The sequence below is a fragment of the Erythrolamprus reginae genome, chromosome 3 (assembly GCF_031021105.1).
Source record: "Erythrolamprus reginae isolate rEryReg1 chromosome 3, rEryReg1.hap1, whole genome shotgun sequence".
NCBI lineage: Eukaryota > Metazoa > Chordata > Lepidosauria > Squamata > Dipsadidae > Erythrolamprus > Erythrolamprus reginae.
The window spans coordinates 223,183,895-223,201,626 of NC_091952.1; the positions used below are offsets into that span (position 1 = coordinate 223,183,895).

The following is a 17,732-nucleotide window of genomic DNA, read 5'->3' on the forward strand; positions in this document are numbered from 1 at the left end:
CTCCAGTGTTGGAGCATTTACAACTTCTGAATTACCATAATTGTTCTAACTGTCAGGAAATTTCTTCTTAGTTCTAAGTTGCTTCCCTTCTTGATCATTTCCACCCATTGCTTCTTGTTCTATCCTCAGGTGCTTTGAGAATAGTTTGACTCCTTCTTCTTTATGACAACCCCTGAGATATTGGAATACTGCTATCATGTCTCCCTTAGTCCTTCTTTTCATTAAACTAAACATACCCAGTTCCTGCAACCGTTCTTCATATGTTCATCTTTTTTGATCTTCTCTGTACTCTTTCTATAGTCCTCGGAGAAGGACGGCATACAAATCCAATCAATCAATCAATCAATCAATCAATCAATCAATCAATCAATCAATCAACAAACAAACATCCTTTTTACATCACGATGACCAAAAAAGTTAGCAAACCAAAAGTCTTAGCATACTGTGCCCCAAAGAAATCAGACAAATGATGGATGAATTATGGCCTGAGTCATACATAGTAAAATCTGAACTTAGCAAAAGAACAAACAAAGAAAGAAACTAAATGATCTATGCAACTACTGTTGAATCTGGTCTACAGTCTCCGTTACACCCAGCTGCTGAATGTTTTTACAGTGGCATCCAGTAACAGAAATAGTCCTGATAAATGAGTGTTCTTTTAAATTAGGAATAGTGCATGGAAGGGTCATAAGAAATGGCTTCCTGGAACAAGATTACAGTGGTGAGAATATGTAGGCATTTATTTAACAAAAAGTTCCTTTAGTGTCAGATAGCCTGGTTATACATATATCACATTTCTGTCTTCATAACCTAGCCATTATAAGCCAGTGCTTGCCCACTTCCTCCTCTGAATTCTCTCATTTGTCAACGTATTTTTGGAAATGTGGCTTGGAAATGAAGGTTGCCTTCAGGGCACTTGTATGCTGAAGTTTATTATTCATAGTAAGCATTGAGCCGTTGTGTGGTCTTTACTGAGGTTTCTTTGGAACAGACTGGCCTACTTTCCCTATCAATTCACATTTAAATGTGTTCAGGGAGCATGGCCTAGTTGTCTCCCTGCTGTCCCAGAAGGCTTAAACTGGAAGAAGTCACATACAATCCTATATGTTGTTTGCAAGAGAGAGCAAGAGTCAAGGGAGACAGCAATGGAAGACAACTGCTGCAAGAAATACAACACTGGTACTCTGCTACGGCCATATATATATGTGTGAATGTAAATGGAATGGATCTGAGTAATTATTTTTTAATAATTGGGGTTCTTAGATAAAATTTAGAATGGTTTTAATGAATTGGGTTTCTTATATATTGCTTCTTTTGTATTGGTCCCATTTTGTAAGCCGCTATGAGTCTATGGAGAAGGGCGGCATAGAAATCTAAACAACAAAACATTACCCTAAAACCATAAAACCATAAATATCCAAAACAAAATAGAACTATTAAACAAGTTACTGTGCATAAGAAGAGTAGTCATAAAAGCCAAAACCACCATTTATAAATCCCTCTTTATTGTTTGGTATATTTGCAAATGTGCACCCGTTAGCTTTATCATATACACATACCTATGTTAGAATGCAGTATTTTGCTGTAATGTGCTGTTTTCTTCCCTGCCTAACATGTGATGATCACAAATACTATATTCCTCTGAACTCCGTCAAAGAAGTCCCTTGCATATTTAATTATGCTCGTAGAGAAGATGGCCACATATAATCAAAAATAGCAGCTGCTATTTTTAGAGGGCATTTTAAAATGGTTAGTTCTGGTGCTGATTCAGGGAAGTGGAAGAAAATAATAAATCCTTGCGGCACACTCTGGTTCCTTCACAGAAGGGAACATCTCCCATCTCCCATCATTTCTGCAAACCTATAGCTTTAAAATACATCAATATGTTTTCATTATTTTAAGGAAAATATCATGTAGGCATACAGCATTACAACGTGGATTTGAGAAAGAAGCTGACCAAGAATAAGGATGATTGAATGTTGACTTAGTTCCTGGATTCCACGGAAGTACAAGATTATTCTGTTTTTGTATTGGAAGTAGTGTTAGGCAGGTGTATGGAGAGTGCTTGTGTGTGTCTTTGAATCGGTGTTTACTGTGGCAAGTGTCTGGATACATCTTATTTACTTACCGCATTTTTCGGAGTATAAGACGCACCGGAGTATAAGACGCACCTTAGTTTTTGGGGAGAAAAATAGGGAAAAGAATCTGCTTACCAGATATTCATCTGGCTAGCATCCTTAGTGTGGTCAGCTTCAGCATTATTTTATCCCCTGGTTAGGGCTTTAAAAAAAAAACTTATTCAGAAAGAGTAACAAAGAGCTTGCAAGCCAGTAAGAGCTGGGAACATTGTTAGCACATAATTAGGGCTGGAAAGAAACATTTGGAGAAAATTAGAGCAATTAAAAAGAAACCTGTAAAGACTTAGGGCTTGGAAAACATTTTTTGCAAAGAGTAACAATGAAAGAACCTGCAAGGTCAGAGCTGGGAAGATCGTTAGCACCTAGTTATGGCTGGAAACCCCCCCCCCTTTTTTTTTTTTAAAAAAAAGCTACATTCAGAGTATAAGATGCACCTGAATTTTCAGCCTCTTTTAGGGAGGAAAACGGTGTGTTTTCCTCCCTAAATTTTCCTCCCTAAACTCCCAAAAATACAGTATTTATTTATTTTGTCAAGTACATATTTGTAATATACACAAATAGAACATTGTTTGTATACATAAAATGGGTACTGATAAGAGGGAATAATTGGATTGGGACAGTAGGCACGCTGGTGCACTTATGTGCTGGTGGGCTGCTAGCCAGAATGCTAAATTAGACTTGCTGCTGCGGCCCGTGAGTGTTTGCAGGGCCAATGCAATTTTGCTTCTGTACCTATGGAGACATGATCGAAACATTTAAATATGTTAAAGGGTTAAATAAGGTACAGGAGGGAAGTGTTTTTAACAGGAAAGTGAACACAAGAACAAGGGGACACAATCTGAAGTTAGTTGGGGGAAAGATCAAAAGCAATGTGAAAAAATATTATTTTACTGATATAGTAGTAGATCCTTGGAACAAACTTCCAGCAGACGTGGTTGGTAAATCCACAGTAACTGAATTTAAACATGCCTGGGATAAACATAGATCCATCCTAAGATAAAATACAGAAAATAGTATAAGGGCAGACTAGATGCACCATGAGGTCTTTTTCTGCCGTCAGTCTTGTATGTTTCTATGTTTCTATAGCAAAATTGGCACAAAGCCCCAGATGCGCCTGTGTTTCAGCATGCATGGAAGCAACCCCCCCACACATTGAAACATTGCAGCTCCGTGCACGATTTTGCTATCTCCACAGGTGCAGAAGCAAAATCGCGCTGGCCCCGCAAGCACTCACAAGCCATGGCGGTAAGCCCAATTTAGTGTTCCAGATAGCAGCCCACCCCTGATTATATTAGTAGGCCAGATATCAGGGACCATTGCACAACTACCTGATTAAGCAAAAGCACCAGCATTTTGTGGAAACATTGAGAATATTGATGCTCTGAAGTTGTATGAGAGTAGCAGCAGTGCCAATATTTTTATTACACATTTCTGGAGCTGGGCTATAGATCAGAAGCATTCTAGGGCTGAGGGTTTTTGGGGGAGTAAATTTTTCCAAACCTATTTGCAGAATTACTTTCTTTTGAAAGCTCTCGGGTTTTATGACAATATGTTATGCAAGTACTTTTATTTTTTCAGGCAATTTAAGATTTTTATACACTTCTGAATGTCACCAACATCCTGTTATCTTTTTTTTGTCACAAAGAGACATGCTGAGAGGACTAATAGCACAATAATACCATACTGGTGAGAGTGGGATGGAGTTTAAAGTGTATGTTTAGCTTTTATGTAGGTTAAAGCACATTTTCACTTTGTTTATGTTGTTTATTGCTGAAAAGTAGAGAGAAATCGTGACTAATTTTGCATCAAATGTTATGATGTGATTACAGTGAGTTTTGAATTTAGCAATTGAAAAATTGCTAAAGCCGTTTGTTGCTGATAGTCTATTGATCACCATCTTGGATACCGTATTGCTTTTAATGTTTTGGAAAACAGATTTTAAACTCAGCCTCTGTTTTTATGTGACTACCTAGTCTTTGCCTTCATGAACTTGTTTTCAGTCTATGTATTCATAGACAAGTCCAGTGAAGGGCTACCAAAATTTTTACTACCACACTGTGGGCGTGGCTTATGCAGGATGCCCTGCATTTTCTTTCAACACCATTCAGTGCAAATTGAGTGCTCTGGGATGGAGCTCCATTTTCGCTACCCCACTGCGTTCCCTCCTATCCGGGTAGCAGCCCACCCCTGGACAAGTCTTACTTTGAGGGATATGCTTATTACCTATAAAATACATGATATTATCTATTATACATAAATAAATGCATTCTTAAAGCAGACATGAATACATGAAGATATTCTTCATGTATTTCTAATTACAGTGGCCCCTTGACTTTCACGGGGGATATGTTCCAAAGCTGCCCGCAAAAGTCAAATTTCCGCAAAGTAGAGATGCTCCCTTCTTTTCTTCCTTCCTCCCCCTTCCTCCTCCATTCTTGGTGTTACTTACCCCTAGAACCCGCAGGGGCAATGGGGCGACAAGCTGGGGACTTTGCTGCGCTCGCTGATGGTGCTCATGGTCAGGGCAGGAGAAGGGGAAGCTCAAGGCAAGAGGGATCCAGGCCAGGACTCGAAGCAGGGATTCCAGGCCGGTCAGCTGGGAGATCGGATGCTACCACTAAGGGAGATGGCTTAGGTGGGTGGGGCAAGAAGAGGCGGCGGCGGACGGCAGTAAGGCTCGGCTTTGTTCTGCTGGCGTGTCTCAACCACCCATAATTACAGGGTAATTAGTCCAGGAAGACACACACCACACGATAAAAGGAAAATCCAAAAGTTTTTATAAACAGAAAAACAGAAACAGCTCCCTTTTAAATGTCAAAGGGATTTTCTGGTACACACAAGGCACAGGTTAAATGCAATCCAATTGCTCACCCAATAACTGGGAAATTGAGTCCAATTCTAAAGTCCAGAGAGTCCACACACAATCTTGAACAGCACAAAAACCACGATCTTGACGAAACAATGAATCAGATAAACTGCTATGAGGTTAAAACACCAGGTTGCACTGTTATCTGTAGCACTAATTACAGCAGCCCCACCCAACCACAGGTGGACTCATTTTCTCTTGTAATAATCCTTCAGTTGTTGCCTCCTATGCATCACTCTACACATGCATGGATGTGTCATTAATTCTTGTTCAAAATCCAAGGATGATACAGATGATTGATCTCTTCCTGGGCTGTCTGCCAAACTCCCCTCTTCCCTATTACTCACACTTCCTTGGTCAGAGGAGGCTTCATCGGCAGATTCCATTGGGAGCAAAACAGGCCTGCGGCATGTGGATGTTTCTCCCACATCCACCTGCACATTCCTTGGGGCAGGAGCTGGGCCAGAGCTAACCACAACAGGCTTCAAGTGGATTCTTGCTCACAGAATTAAAGGGGAGGGATCAGGAGGCTGGGGCATAAGCGGAGCTTTTATTTAAAGAAGCAGGATGACTGGGATGGGGGAGGAGGGGGAGAGTTAAAACTCCCAGTATTGTACATCGGGTGGCTGTGGGAAAACCCGTGGAAAGACCCGCGAAAGTCAAGGGACCACTGTATAGTGAAGTGAAACGCATTCATTCTAGAAGAAATTTTGAATTGAGCAGCTGCACAGAATAGTATACAATTAGCTCTGATTTTATAAGACATCCTTTTGAGTGGAATCTGTTCAGATTTCCTTGCTTGCTTGTTCAAAAATGGAAAAATTTACTTGGCTACCTATCTGTCATCCAAGCAAACTACTCTTTATCAAGAAGTCACTTAAAGACATGAACTATATCAGAATACTGAACCTTCAGGGACATGTATATTTACATCTTTATACTAAACTGTATTGAGAAAACAAAGTCTCTCTTGCCAATATATAAAGAAATGTTTCTTTGGCCTATTTATTTGGGAGGTTTGCTAAACAACAGAAAATCAGACTATAATGATGCCAGGGAAGAAACTGTGATAAAGTTTTGCAATATTATTTTGCAACATTTATAGCAGTGATGGCTAACCTTTTCTGGACCAAATGCCCCAAAGCGTGTGCCCTCAAAATGCAATGGGTGTGCGGCCCCTGCACATGCACCCTGCACCCCCACATGTGTGTGTGGCCCTCTGTATGCACCTTGCCTTCCCATGCATGTGTGCATGCCCTCTCACACATGCCTTGCCCCTCCACATTTGCACATGCCCCCTGCATGCACCCCAGCACCTGACTCATTCATGCATGGCCCCTGCATGCTCCCACTCCCTGCATATGCACAACAGAGACCCGAAGACTATTTGGACAGTGGGAGGCACGCATGTATGTGCAGTACAGTTAAAATGGGTTGATGGCTTATGTGCCATCAGAGAGGCCACTGCGTGCCACCTCTGGCATGTGTGCCATAGCTTTGGCATAACAGATATATAAGAATCAATGAATATATGAAATAAGTATGTTCCATATTTAAATAACATATGTTGTAAGCTGCCTCGAGTCCTTGGAGAGGGGTGGCATAGAAATCCAATAAATACATAAAATAAAATAAATAAAATAAATAAAATAAATAAAATAAATAAAATAAATAAAATAAATAAAATAAATAAAATAAATAAAATAAATAAAATAAATAAAATAAATAAAGTAAATAAAGTAAATAAAATAAATAAAATAAATAAAATAAAATAAAATAAATAAAATAATAAAATAAAATAAAATAATAAAATAATAAAATAGATAGATAGATGTATTCAAGAAGTAATGAACAAGCCTAGTAAAGTTTATAGCCCTATAGGTTTTGCCAGTTTATGAAGCCATTCTCCAAGTGATACACAAGATCGATGTCAAAATCATAGGAGAAGTCAGAGGGTTACAAAGTTTGAAAAGATATATTCCTTTTATAAGCTCTCTCAGTCACCTTCCCAAGTCATCTCTACGTATCTCCTATAAATAAGGTAAAATAGAAGTCTAATCACAGTTGTCACAAAAACAATAGGAACTTCACTACAGCACCTTTCTAAATTAATCCTAGTTTCAGTTTACACTGATATACTGTAATTATTCTTGGCTGCTTCTAACCAATGTGAACTCTTCAAAATTGTTTCATAATAAAGGAGGGGTTATTTTAAATCTTTATAATGACACACACTTGTAATAATTTAGATCATAAAATTAAGAATAAGAGAGTGATTTTCACCTAATTAGAATTTTCTGATTAGAATTCTTTCATTACAATCTTTTAAAAACATAATAAACATATAATTATATGGTAGGTGAAAAATAATGATTTGCCTGGTTCGTGCATTATGAAATGCTTCTTAAGGGAATAGCATATGCGGATCTATTTCATAAATGAGTAACCACTGGTTATTATTAGGGCTCAGTGAACTTTAGACGTACACAGGAAGCTATGACCGGCCACATCTGTAGGAAGGAATGCAGAGGTTGATAGCTATAGGATGAATGTCTTAACATAAGACCCTATGCTTTGGACTAGTGACCACAAGAAACTGTATAGGTTTTAATCTCAGATAGGCTCAAAGAAGAATTCTGTTCAGGCATTCAGCCTGAACACACTGGAGTTCAAAATTTGAAAGGACTAATGGTATTCATGGATGGATTGATTGATTGATTGATCGATCGATTGATTAATTATGTATCAAGACTGAAAAGCATTGTGAAGTGATATATAAGTGCTATTGCTATCTTCTCTAAGGTTTGTATGACCCTATCCTGTGATGAGCATGGCATGAAGGCAACATTGCCAGAAAAACCATATGAATCCCTTTATTGGCACCAACTTTGCCCCAAATCTCCCATTTACTCTCCGGCTTGGAGAACAGCTTTCCCACAAATTTGCAGCAGCTTTTGGCTGCATATACTCCAGTCCAAACGCTATAAGCCAAATGACTGCAATTAATCACTTCAGCAGGGTAAGATAATGAGTCCCAGAAATGAAGAATTCACAGCAATAATTCCAAAATAAGACAAAATAAGCACACAGAAGCATGACAATAATTCAAATAATCAGGAGGAATGCCAGAATGCAGGCCGCAACTCTCTAGATGAATTCAGTGTGTGTTCTGACAAATGCCGCCTCTCAGTTGTCTCTCCTTTAAATTCCATCCCCAGGTGTGCCTTGTGAAAAGAAGTGGAGGCCTTTCTTTCTTTGTAAGCCACACAACCTATTTGGCTTTCTTCTGCATTTTTCCGTGCATGCCCTAGGATGGGGAGGGGAATGGCAGTAGTCTTAATCTGAATCCCCTCTCCCTTGTTCTACCCTCCCTCGCTTTGTCTAGCTGACTTCCTTCCTTCCCCAGTTTTCCCCACAGCCAAGGAGCCATTCTCCTGCTCTCTGTCAGCTGTTCGTTTTCTGTCTCAGATTCAGATTGAGGGGTATGACACTATCCTATAAACCCTTAAGAAAACATTCAACAATCTCTGAGCTAAAATGATGTGGGCTCCCAATAACTGCCAGCAATAGAGCAGAATTATTGTTCCCCTCTCAAATTAGTTTTTTTTCTTTTTGACTCTATGTAACCCTTTGTAAAGCATTCAGCATCACTGATTTGTGAGTGACCTTGAAAACTGATTGAATATACACAGATAAATAATTCTTGTCTGTTGTGATCTAAAACACACCTCTTTGGCATCCATCTCCTGTATCTTATAAAATCATCATACAGTAGGATTCCTTTTGTGTATGTTGTTTTCTTAAGGTTTCATCTTATAAATGGCTTATAAATTTCTGTATAATTTTAACCTTGTAAATAAAAATGGCCATGTTTGTATTATGATTGTGCAAAGGTGTGAATACTTACTTGGAAGCAAGCCCATTGAACTTACAATGCAGACTGAGCTGCAGGAATCTCTTCCCACAGCCAGGAAAAATCTAAAATGTCATTACTGCATACTTATGAGTCAAGCTTAATACCATTCAAACCACCACTAATGTGTGAATAATAGTTGACAGTTTCCAAAGTATACTAGTCAAACACAATTTAGATCAGATGTTTAACATGGTTTTATGGCTCACCATATATTCTATTGCTGCAAAGCGAAAGATTTTTAATACCTCACCAACCATTTAGAGTCAAATATAATTGCATAATATTGCAATAAAAATGTATGCTGGCATTTTAAACCGTATTCATGAATATTTTATTCTATATTTTAATAAAAGCATGGAGTTTAGTACATTTTTTATATCTTATAGATGTGTAGGTTGAATTAGTTTATAGTTCACTTTAATTTTCCAAAATGTTTCCTTCATTTTCATTTTAAATTATTTCTACCTGGTTCTCATATAAATGCCTTCATCTCATGGATACATATTTCACTTGGCATTTCAGTCTATGTTACACATAGACTATCGCCATCTGTTCATATACAAAATAAGGTGTTAAAAATAAATACCAATAATCAATAAGATTATTGTTCATAATATATAGTTACCCATCTCACCAATGTAACCCTGGCTAACATAGATTCAAAACATAGACAAGTGCAACTGGTGCACAAATTATGCAAAGATTTTCTAGGCCTGTTTGAGCAGGAGTTATGAGTCCAGAAAGACCCCAGATTGGGGCCAAGGTGATTAGATTAGATTAGATTAGATTTATTGGATTTATATGCCGCCCCTCTCCGCAGACTCGGGGTGGCTCACAACAATGGTAAACAAAACATAGTAACAAATCTAATATTTCGCAATCTAAATTACAATTTTAAGTTAAAAAATCTAAAAGAGCCCCAATATATAAAAAACAAGCACACAATCGAATCATACACAAAAACTACATGGGCAAGGGGGAGATGTTTCAATTCCCCCATGCCTGACGGCAGAGGTGGGTTTTAAGGAGTTTACGAAAGGCAAGGAGGGTGGGGGCAATCCTAATCTCTGGGGGGAGCTGGTTCCAGAGGGTCAGAGCCACCACAGAGAAGGCTCTTCCCCTGGGTCCCGCCAGATGACATTGTTTAGTAGACGGGACCCAGAGAACGCCAATTCTGTGGGACCTAACCGGTCGCTGGGATTCGTGCGGCAGAAGGCAATCCTGAAGATATTCTGGCCCAATGCCATGAAGGGCTTTATAGGTCATAACCAACACTTTGAATTGTGACCGGAAACTGATCGGCAACCAATGCAGACTGCGGAGTGTTGGAGTAACATGGGCATATTTAGAGAAGCCCATGATTGCTCTCGCAGCTGCATTCTGCACGATGAAGGTGAAGGTCTGTTTGGGACAGTAAAACCCTATCCAATGGCAAAGTGGTAAATTCCCAGATCTGGAAGCCACAATACCCAAGATCATTCAATCTGAAGCCTGTTCTTCTTAATTGAAACCCCCATAGCTTCCAAATATTAAGAAAAGACTTTCATAGCATCATTAATTGGCCAGATTCCTTCTTTAGATGCTATTTTGTATATGACTTCTTTCCTGCTCCACACTTTTGTTGACAGCTAACTAACTAACAACAAGCTGCTCTTTATCCGAGGATAAAATTCCAGAAGATTAGATTTTTGCCATCTATTTGCTAAATTTGACATACAGTATCTGTATCTATACGGATTGCTATATTTCAAGGAGGAGAAAATTAGGGCATTTGAGCAAATTGGGCTGCCCTTTCTGAGATTAACTTTTAATGGCTTTGTTGAAGGAGTTAAAATCTTTCTTGATAATTTTAGTTTTGGCTGAATTATTTCTGAAAAGCTGGGTCACCTGGAATCAATCTGGAGCAATATATGACACTGAAGCCAGTATAAGAATAGGATACTCTAAAGCAAGGGTGTCAAACTCACCTTATCATGGCGTCATCACATGATGTATCGGGATATTTTCCCACTTCGTTAAATCAGGCATGGGCGTGGCCAGCACATGACATTTCCGGCCTGTAGGCCGGGAGTTTGACAGCCCTGCTTTAAACCAGTGTTTTTCAAGCTCAGCAACTATAAGAGGTATGGACTTCAATTCCAACAATTCCTCAACCAGAATTGTGAGAATTGAAGGCCACCCATCTTAAAGTGCTGAGTACTGTTCTAGGTACCAAATCTCTTAATGCTCCAGAATTACTTACCCCCTTCCATGTCTGTGTTGCCACAATTCCCTAAGTCAGTGGTGCTGAAAGATTTTTGGTTCACGTGCCAAAAAGGGGTGTGTGCGGGGTCACTCACATCATGCCCACACCCATAAATCTATGTGCTGCCCCACGTGTGTATGACGCCCCCTCCCAGCATGTAAGGTACATCGATTTTTCACTCTTCCCAGGCTTCAAACCCTTTTTATGAGGCTGGGGAGGGCAAAAACTGTCTTACTGTTGTGACTGCTCCTTGTCCAACTTTGGTAGTGATAGATTCTGAGGAGGATGAGCCAGCCCCATCTTGCTACCTTGGGCCAGTGGTGTTGCCAGTTGATGCAGAGAGTGAGAATGAGGGAGAAATAGACATGCATGAAACTGAAAGACCACCAGAGATGGCAGATATGCCAATAACAGTACAGTTTGACTTAAATGAGGAGGAAGATCAGGAGCCTTTGCTAGATGCCTGCTTTAGAAGATTAAGAAAAAGACAAGAATACTTATATGGAAAAAGGAAGAAGTCTATAATTTGTAACTCTAGGGAATTGATGACCACTTCCTGTAGGTATTTAAGGATGGCGTATGGATAAATCAGGGTGGAGTGCCAACATTTTGCAATGGCATCGGATGATGTTTGAGGTCTCAGCCAGATTACGCTAGGCAACTGTTATTTTACTGCTAAAATCCTTAGAGAAAAAGTGCTTTGTCTGCTGAAATGCTGGGAAGCTGTAAAAATAAGTCTGTGGAACCGGAGACTCCTTCTCTCATGAAGGAATGCGAGTAGCTTTGATCTTTGGTAGCAGCCTAGCCGCAGAACTGTTATCTCTTAATTACCCTCACCGAAAAACTTACCAAGATTATCTCACATGCATGACTTGGCTTGTGAAATGAGTCTTTATATATAAAAAGACTGATTTGAAATATCACAGTGTATTACTCCTTTGTTTTCAAGCTGCGTAGGTCTGGGATAGAACACTTACCCACCCACCAAAGGTGGAAAACAGGCCACTTCCTGACCCCCAGTAGGTCCAGAAGGCCCCAAAATCAGCTGGCTGGTGCATGCATGCATGCCAGACTGAGCTCATGTGCCCACCGATATGGCTGGGTCATAGGTTTGCCATGACCTAGGCCCTAGGTGGATAAATAACTAAATCAAAGAGCAGTTTATCTGGTGCTTCTTTTCCCCATAAGCCTGTTCACACTTTTAACTAAAGAGCCAAAATCAATCTTTGTTTTCAATATATTACAACTAGGTGGTGGCTGGCTGGGGTGGCTGGTTACTCTGTCTCTTAGCATTTATAATTTCCCTTTAAGCCTAATGGATACAGGAAAAGAAAAATATCCTTTAGTTGTCAGTAAACACAATATCAAAACTTTTTTAAAAAACCAATTTAAAGTGATAACTGTAATGATGGATGTAAACAACATTTATAGTTTGTTGCTGATATCGTTCCAATTCACTACAGAGAGTTTAGGGCAATAATTCTGGAATCAATATTAGTATTTCTCAACTTGAAGATGTGCAGTAATGATGATTAGGGAATTATGGGATTTGAAGTCCACAGATCTTCAACCAGCCAATTCTGAGAAACACTGACCTGTATTTTCAGAAATACTGGTTGCATATCCTCCATTCCGATTCATGCAATTATATCCCACTTCAGTTAGGGGGTGATTTGAGTGAACCGAATCCTCTGGAACTACTGTTGAATTGCAAAAAGACTTAGTTGAAATTCTATAATTGTCACCAATATTTCTCACAACCTTAGTTGTTGTATCTGTAAATTCTGAATGCCAGCTTAGCCTCTGGCATTCAGAACCTCAGGTGATGTGGAAACCATGTTCGTGTGCCATATCGTATGATTTCAAAGCATTGTAGCATTTCAAAAGCTTATAATTAAGTGGCAAAAGTTGCTTTTTTTGGCAACTGTGGACTGTACAAACTGTTCCTTTGAATTCCTAGAGAAATGTCCAGTTTAAAGCCCTAAAATACTATAATTTGGAACACTAAATTGCTATGCTATATCTCTTTTCTCATTTTGATAGTATTCTGTTTGAAACATTTTTTAAATGAAATGGAAGATATTTTTTTTACTAGCAACCTAAATGGTTGCTGTTCTGACCTCTCTTCAACTAAATATGTATGCCCATAATATAAGCATGGGAAAAGTCTCAGCACTGCTGGCTGCTAGCATCCATACTGATTACTGAATAATATTGTTTTCAAAGAGGCTCAGTTTGTTGTATATTTAAGCATACATACATACAGTAAAGTATGAATTCCATTGTTCCTTTGGTTCAGTTTCTCTATTTGTCAAAGAGAGGTGCCACATACTGGTGTGATATATTATCAGGCACAAACCAGCTTTTTTCATTTAGGGAAAGAGTGAAGGGGGATTTTGGTTTTATGATAAGGGTGAATTGGAAAGAAATGGTTTGTGACTTTTCGACCATCTATTTCTCTACTCAAGATCACCTAGTGGTATTCAAGGTTGTTATTCAGCCACATAATATCCCATTTGGTATCCAATGGTGGAGGTAGCTTGAGTTGGAGGATAAATATATGCATTTCTATCCTGCTTTTCAGTAGAGGCTGAAAGCATCTGCAATGCTTTATATTGTACTTATTAAAATTACTTAAAGGGGGGGGATTTGCAAACCTCAATGACAGGGTTAGACCTAAATTACTTGCCACAGTATAATAAAATAGTACAATAAAGGAATTGCAATTTTAAAGGTTAAAAAAACCATTTAATCTCTCATCTCCCCTCTCTGCCTAACATAATAGATTATTATTGTAATTACTGAATCATTTAGCCAAAAAAATGGTATATTTATTTTATATGTTACTGTTACTAGGACAACTACAACTGCCATTACTGATATTACTCTAAAACATGTTATAATTTGAGCCCAGTGAAAGTCTTGGATTAAAATACTAAGGTCCTGTGATAAGGAATGACAGCAATGGTATTTCTTAGATGTCACAACAGTTAGCCTCTGCAGAATTCATTGCAGAAAGGTGTAAATATATTTTTTTAATCTAGGTATGACTCCCATCACATCAATCTATTAAATTAGAATTCCTCAACTGAACATTGGACCCATTCAAATCAAGTTGTGAAATTCAATTATCCTAATAAACACACAGATACAGTGGTACCTCTACCTAAGAACACCTCTACTTACGAACTTTTCTAGATAAGAACCGGGTGTTCAAGATTTTTTTGCCTCTTCTCAAGAACCATTTTCCACCGAGCCTCCGAAATTGTAACCGGAAAAGGAAGGGAGAATCTCCTAGGAGGAAACATGGCCGAAAAAGGCGTGGAGAAGCCTTTCTAGGAATCTCTTGGGAGGAAACAGGGCCAGAAAAGGCGGGGAGAAGCCTCTATGGGGCCTCTCTAGGAATCTCCTGGGAGGAAACAGGGCCTCCCCCCTCCCTGTGGTTTCTCAAATCGCACACATTATTTGCTTTCACATTGATTCCTATGGGAAAAATTGCTTCTTCCTACAAACTTTTCTACTTAAGAATCTGGTCATTGAACGAATTAAGTTTGTAAGTAGAGGTACCACTGTATTTGTATTGCTTACTAACCTCTAGAAAACAAGTTGAGGAATATCTTATATTGCTGAATTTTTATTTTTAGTATCGCTCACTCTAGCTGGTGCAGCTAAGACTTGTGGATTTAATAAGTTCTTGATACATGAGTTAAAGTTTTTCAGATCCTGGGCAAATTAGTTAATCTTTGCAATTATAGAAAAAGAGGGGTGTTATTATTTTTAATGTATATTTTTGCTGCAGACCTATTCTACGAACCGAAGAGGAACATGAGACTGTCTGTAAAGTACTGCAAGACATTCCTGATATTAATGAGCAATTAACTGAAGAGCAGATAAAGGGAATCAGCAAAGTAGCTATAAGAGAATACTGGGTGAAAGAAAGTACAGGTAGGTAATTTTTTAAAGAACGGTGTTTACTTTTTGAAGGGTCAGAGGTACCAGCTAATATAAGCCAAAATAAGAGATGGTGGAACTTGTAGTCCAGTTTTATTTTAGAACCAAAGCTACACCAAGCACTGGACCAACCTATTTTATTAGATTAGGTATGCAATCACCTTTTCCACCTATGGCAGGCAATTTTAGCAAATAATTTTCTATCTTAAGATTACATTTAAAAAAAAAAATAGAATCATTCATTTTTGGGGTATCTTTGATTTTTCTCTTGTTCCATTGACATTGACTTTCATCTCTATTCCAATGTTCAAGTTTATTTCCTTCCTCCTGATCTATAATGGAAAGTTAAATGTCATTACTCTGCTATAAAGATAGATGTGAAAAGTCTTTTAATGAGAAATGCAGATATAGTGGTTCCGTTTTTACCATTACATTATGCAGTTTTCTTTCAAATACTAAAAGTGAAATATTTTGTTATTAAACCATCTGGTTTAACATTGTAGTTATTGTCCTTCTTCCACATCTCTTATCCAAATCCTTTTTCTTTTTGAATTTTGATTCTTCCTTTATGGCTTTCTTAAATATGTTGGAGGTGTATCTAATATTGACTCTATATAAAGTGAAATGATAATAAACTCAGAATATCTATTAGCCACCCACAGTGGCTTTATATAAAGTAGATTTAAAGTTAAAAAGCTGTAACGATAAAATAATGGTTACAGTATAAGGTCAAACCAGCATATAGAAGTTGAACTACCAAAACCTACTTCCTCCAACCTTTAATTTACAACTGCAATTTACAACTGGAATATATTGGGGTTGATAGTGTCACAAACTGCCAACAAATTAGCAGGATCCATAGACACAGAAAGTCAGATAACAAGATATCCAGGAAAGACTGGAAACCAGATTAAAAAGTAGTCTGAGCCAGCTGATGCGACCTAGAGGTGGAGCTCCTGCCTCACAATCAGGAGGTTGTGAGTTCAATCCTAGGTAGAGACAGAGGTAGGGTCTCCTACTTGGGCAGGTGGTTGGATTATATGACTTACAAGGTCCCTTCCAACTCTGTTCATTCATATTGAGTATATAGCTAAAAAGCATCATTAAATTCCGAGGTGGAATTCAGCTGGTTCAGATCAGTTTGTGAAAACTGGTAGTGGAAACTTTGAGTAGTTCAGAATACTGGCAAATACCACCTCTGGCTAGCCCCGCCCTCCCGCCCCACTGCTCCTCGTCCTATATTCCCTTGGGTTTTAGCTCAGCTGATTCACATGGCAGAGTGGATTGCTATGCCTCACCAGTGTTGACACCGAGAGTGGTCTTTGAGTGCTGAGCATGTGCATAAAGCACACTCTCATAGAACCATTAGGAAAAGATTTGGAATCCCACTACTAATTAAGTTGCATGACATCAAATAATGTTATTTTCAAAATGCCTCACAAATTAGTTTTAATAAGTTTTTTTTAAAAAAGGATCCCATCAGAATTTTAGGAGCAGATGACAATCTCTCCTGGTCCTGCTGACATGGGTGCTGATTGAATTTGGCATTTTCCCAAAGACTTAGGAAAGTCCTATTGCCACACTCATCCTCTGGAGAAGCATGATGTGTGTATTGAGGAAATTGAGTTGTAATTTCTTTCCTACATCAGTGATGGCGAACCTATGGCAGGTGTGCCACAGGTGGCACACAGAGCCATATCTTAGGGCACGCAAGGCATTGCCCTCTGTCAGCTCCAGTGTGCTTGTGTGTGCTGGCCTGCTGATTATCAGCCTTCTTTTCAATAATTTTCACTTTTCAATAATTTTCACTCAGGAAGTCTCCTGAACCCTGGGGACAGAAAACAAGGGACCAACGAACCAACTGGAAGTTCCTTTCTGAACTTCCGGTTGGCCTGTTTGGCTGTTTTTCACCGTTCTCAGGCTTCAGGAGTCTGGAGGCTTCAGTGAGTCCTGTGCACATGTTGGGGGGAGGCAGCATGGGGGAGTGTTTGTGCACAAGCACGGGAGAGTAGGCAGGGGTGGGCAGGACAGGGTGGAACGCAGTTCCAATGGCGGAAATGAAGATGTGCGCGCAGTTCCAGCTTATCGGCTGCTGTCACTTCCTGGATTACTGGTCTTGGCTCAGCTCTCCTTCCCCCCCCCCCCCCCCCCCGCTGCTGCATCTGTACTCCTTGATTTTTTCTGCTTTCCTCCTTCCTGGCCTCGGACAAGCTTCCCTCTCTTCTGCCTAGCTCCCTTCCAGCCTCACACAGCCACCTCCCGCCTGAAGTGCAAGCAGAAGGTGTGGGTGGAAGTGACGCTGGCAGCATTTATGTTTCTGGCAGCACCTGTTCACCTAGCTACCCAGCCTGAGGCGGAGGGAAGACCCAGGAAAGAGAATGTGAGAAACGCGAAGCAAATTGTCACCCAAGCGAGCAACACTGGTAAGGTTGTAAGAGGAGGACTTAACAGTTCACTTGAAAGATGATGATTGTTCAAGCCACTCCCACTTGATCACATGGCCACCAAGCCACTTCTACCCATTCACATGACAATTAAGCCACACCCACAGTGTGGCAGTAAAAAATTTGGCTTCCCATTACTGGGTGTAGGCACACACATACACACTCGCTAGTG

The 17,732-nt window shown here is 39.4% G+C and overlaps 1 protein-coding gene across 1 annotated transcript in view; it reads left to right on the plus strand.

Moving 5' to 3' along the window:
- The window catches only part of CNBD1 (cyclic nucleotide binding domain containing 1), a 154,817-nt gene that overhangs the window by 62,266 nt on the left and 74,819 nt on the right, over positions 1 to 17,732 (plus strand). Inside the window, exon 5 of the mRNA XM_070748011.1 lies at positions 14,965 to 15,110. Coding sequence (XP_070604112.1) covers positions 14,965 to 15,110 — 146 coding nt within the window. The remainder of the gene's footprint in view (positions 1 to 14,964; positions 15,111 to 17,732) is intronic.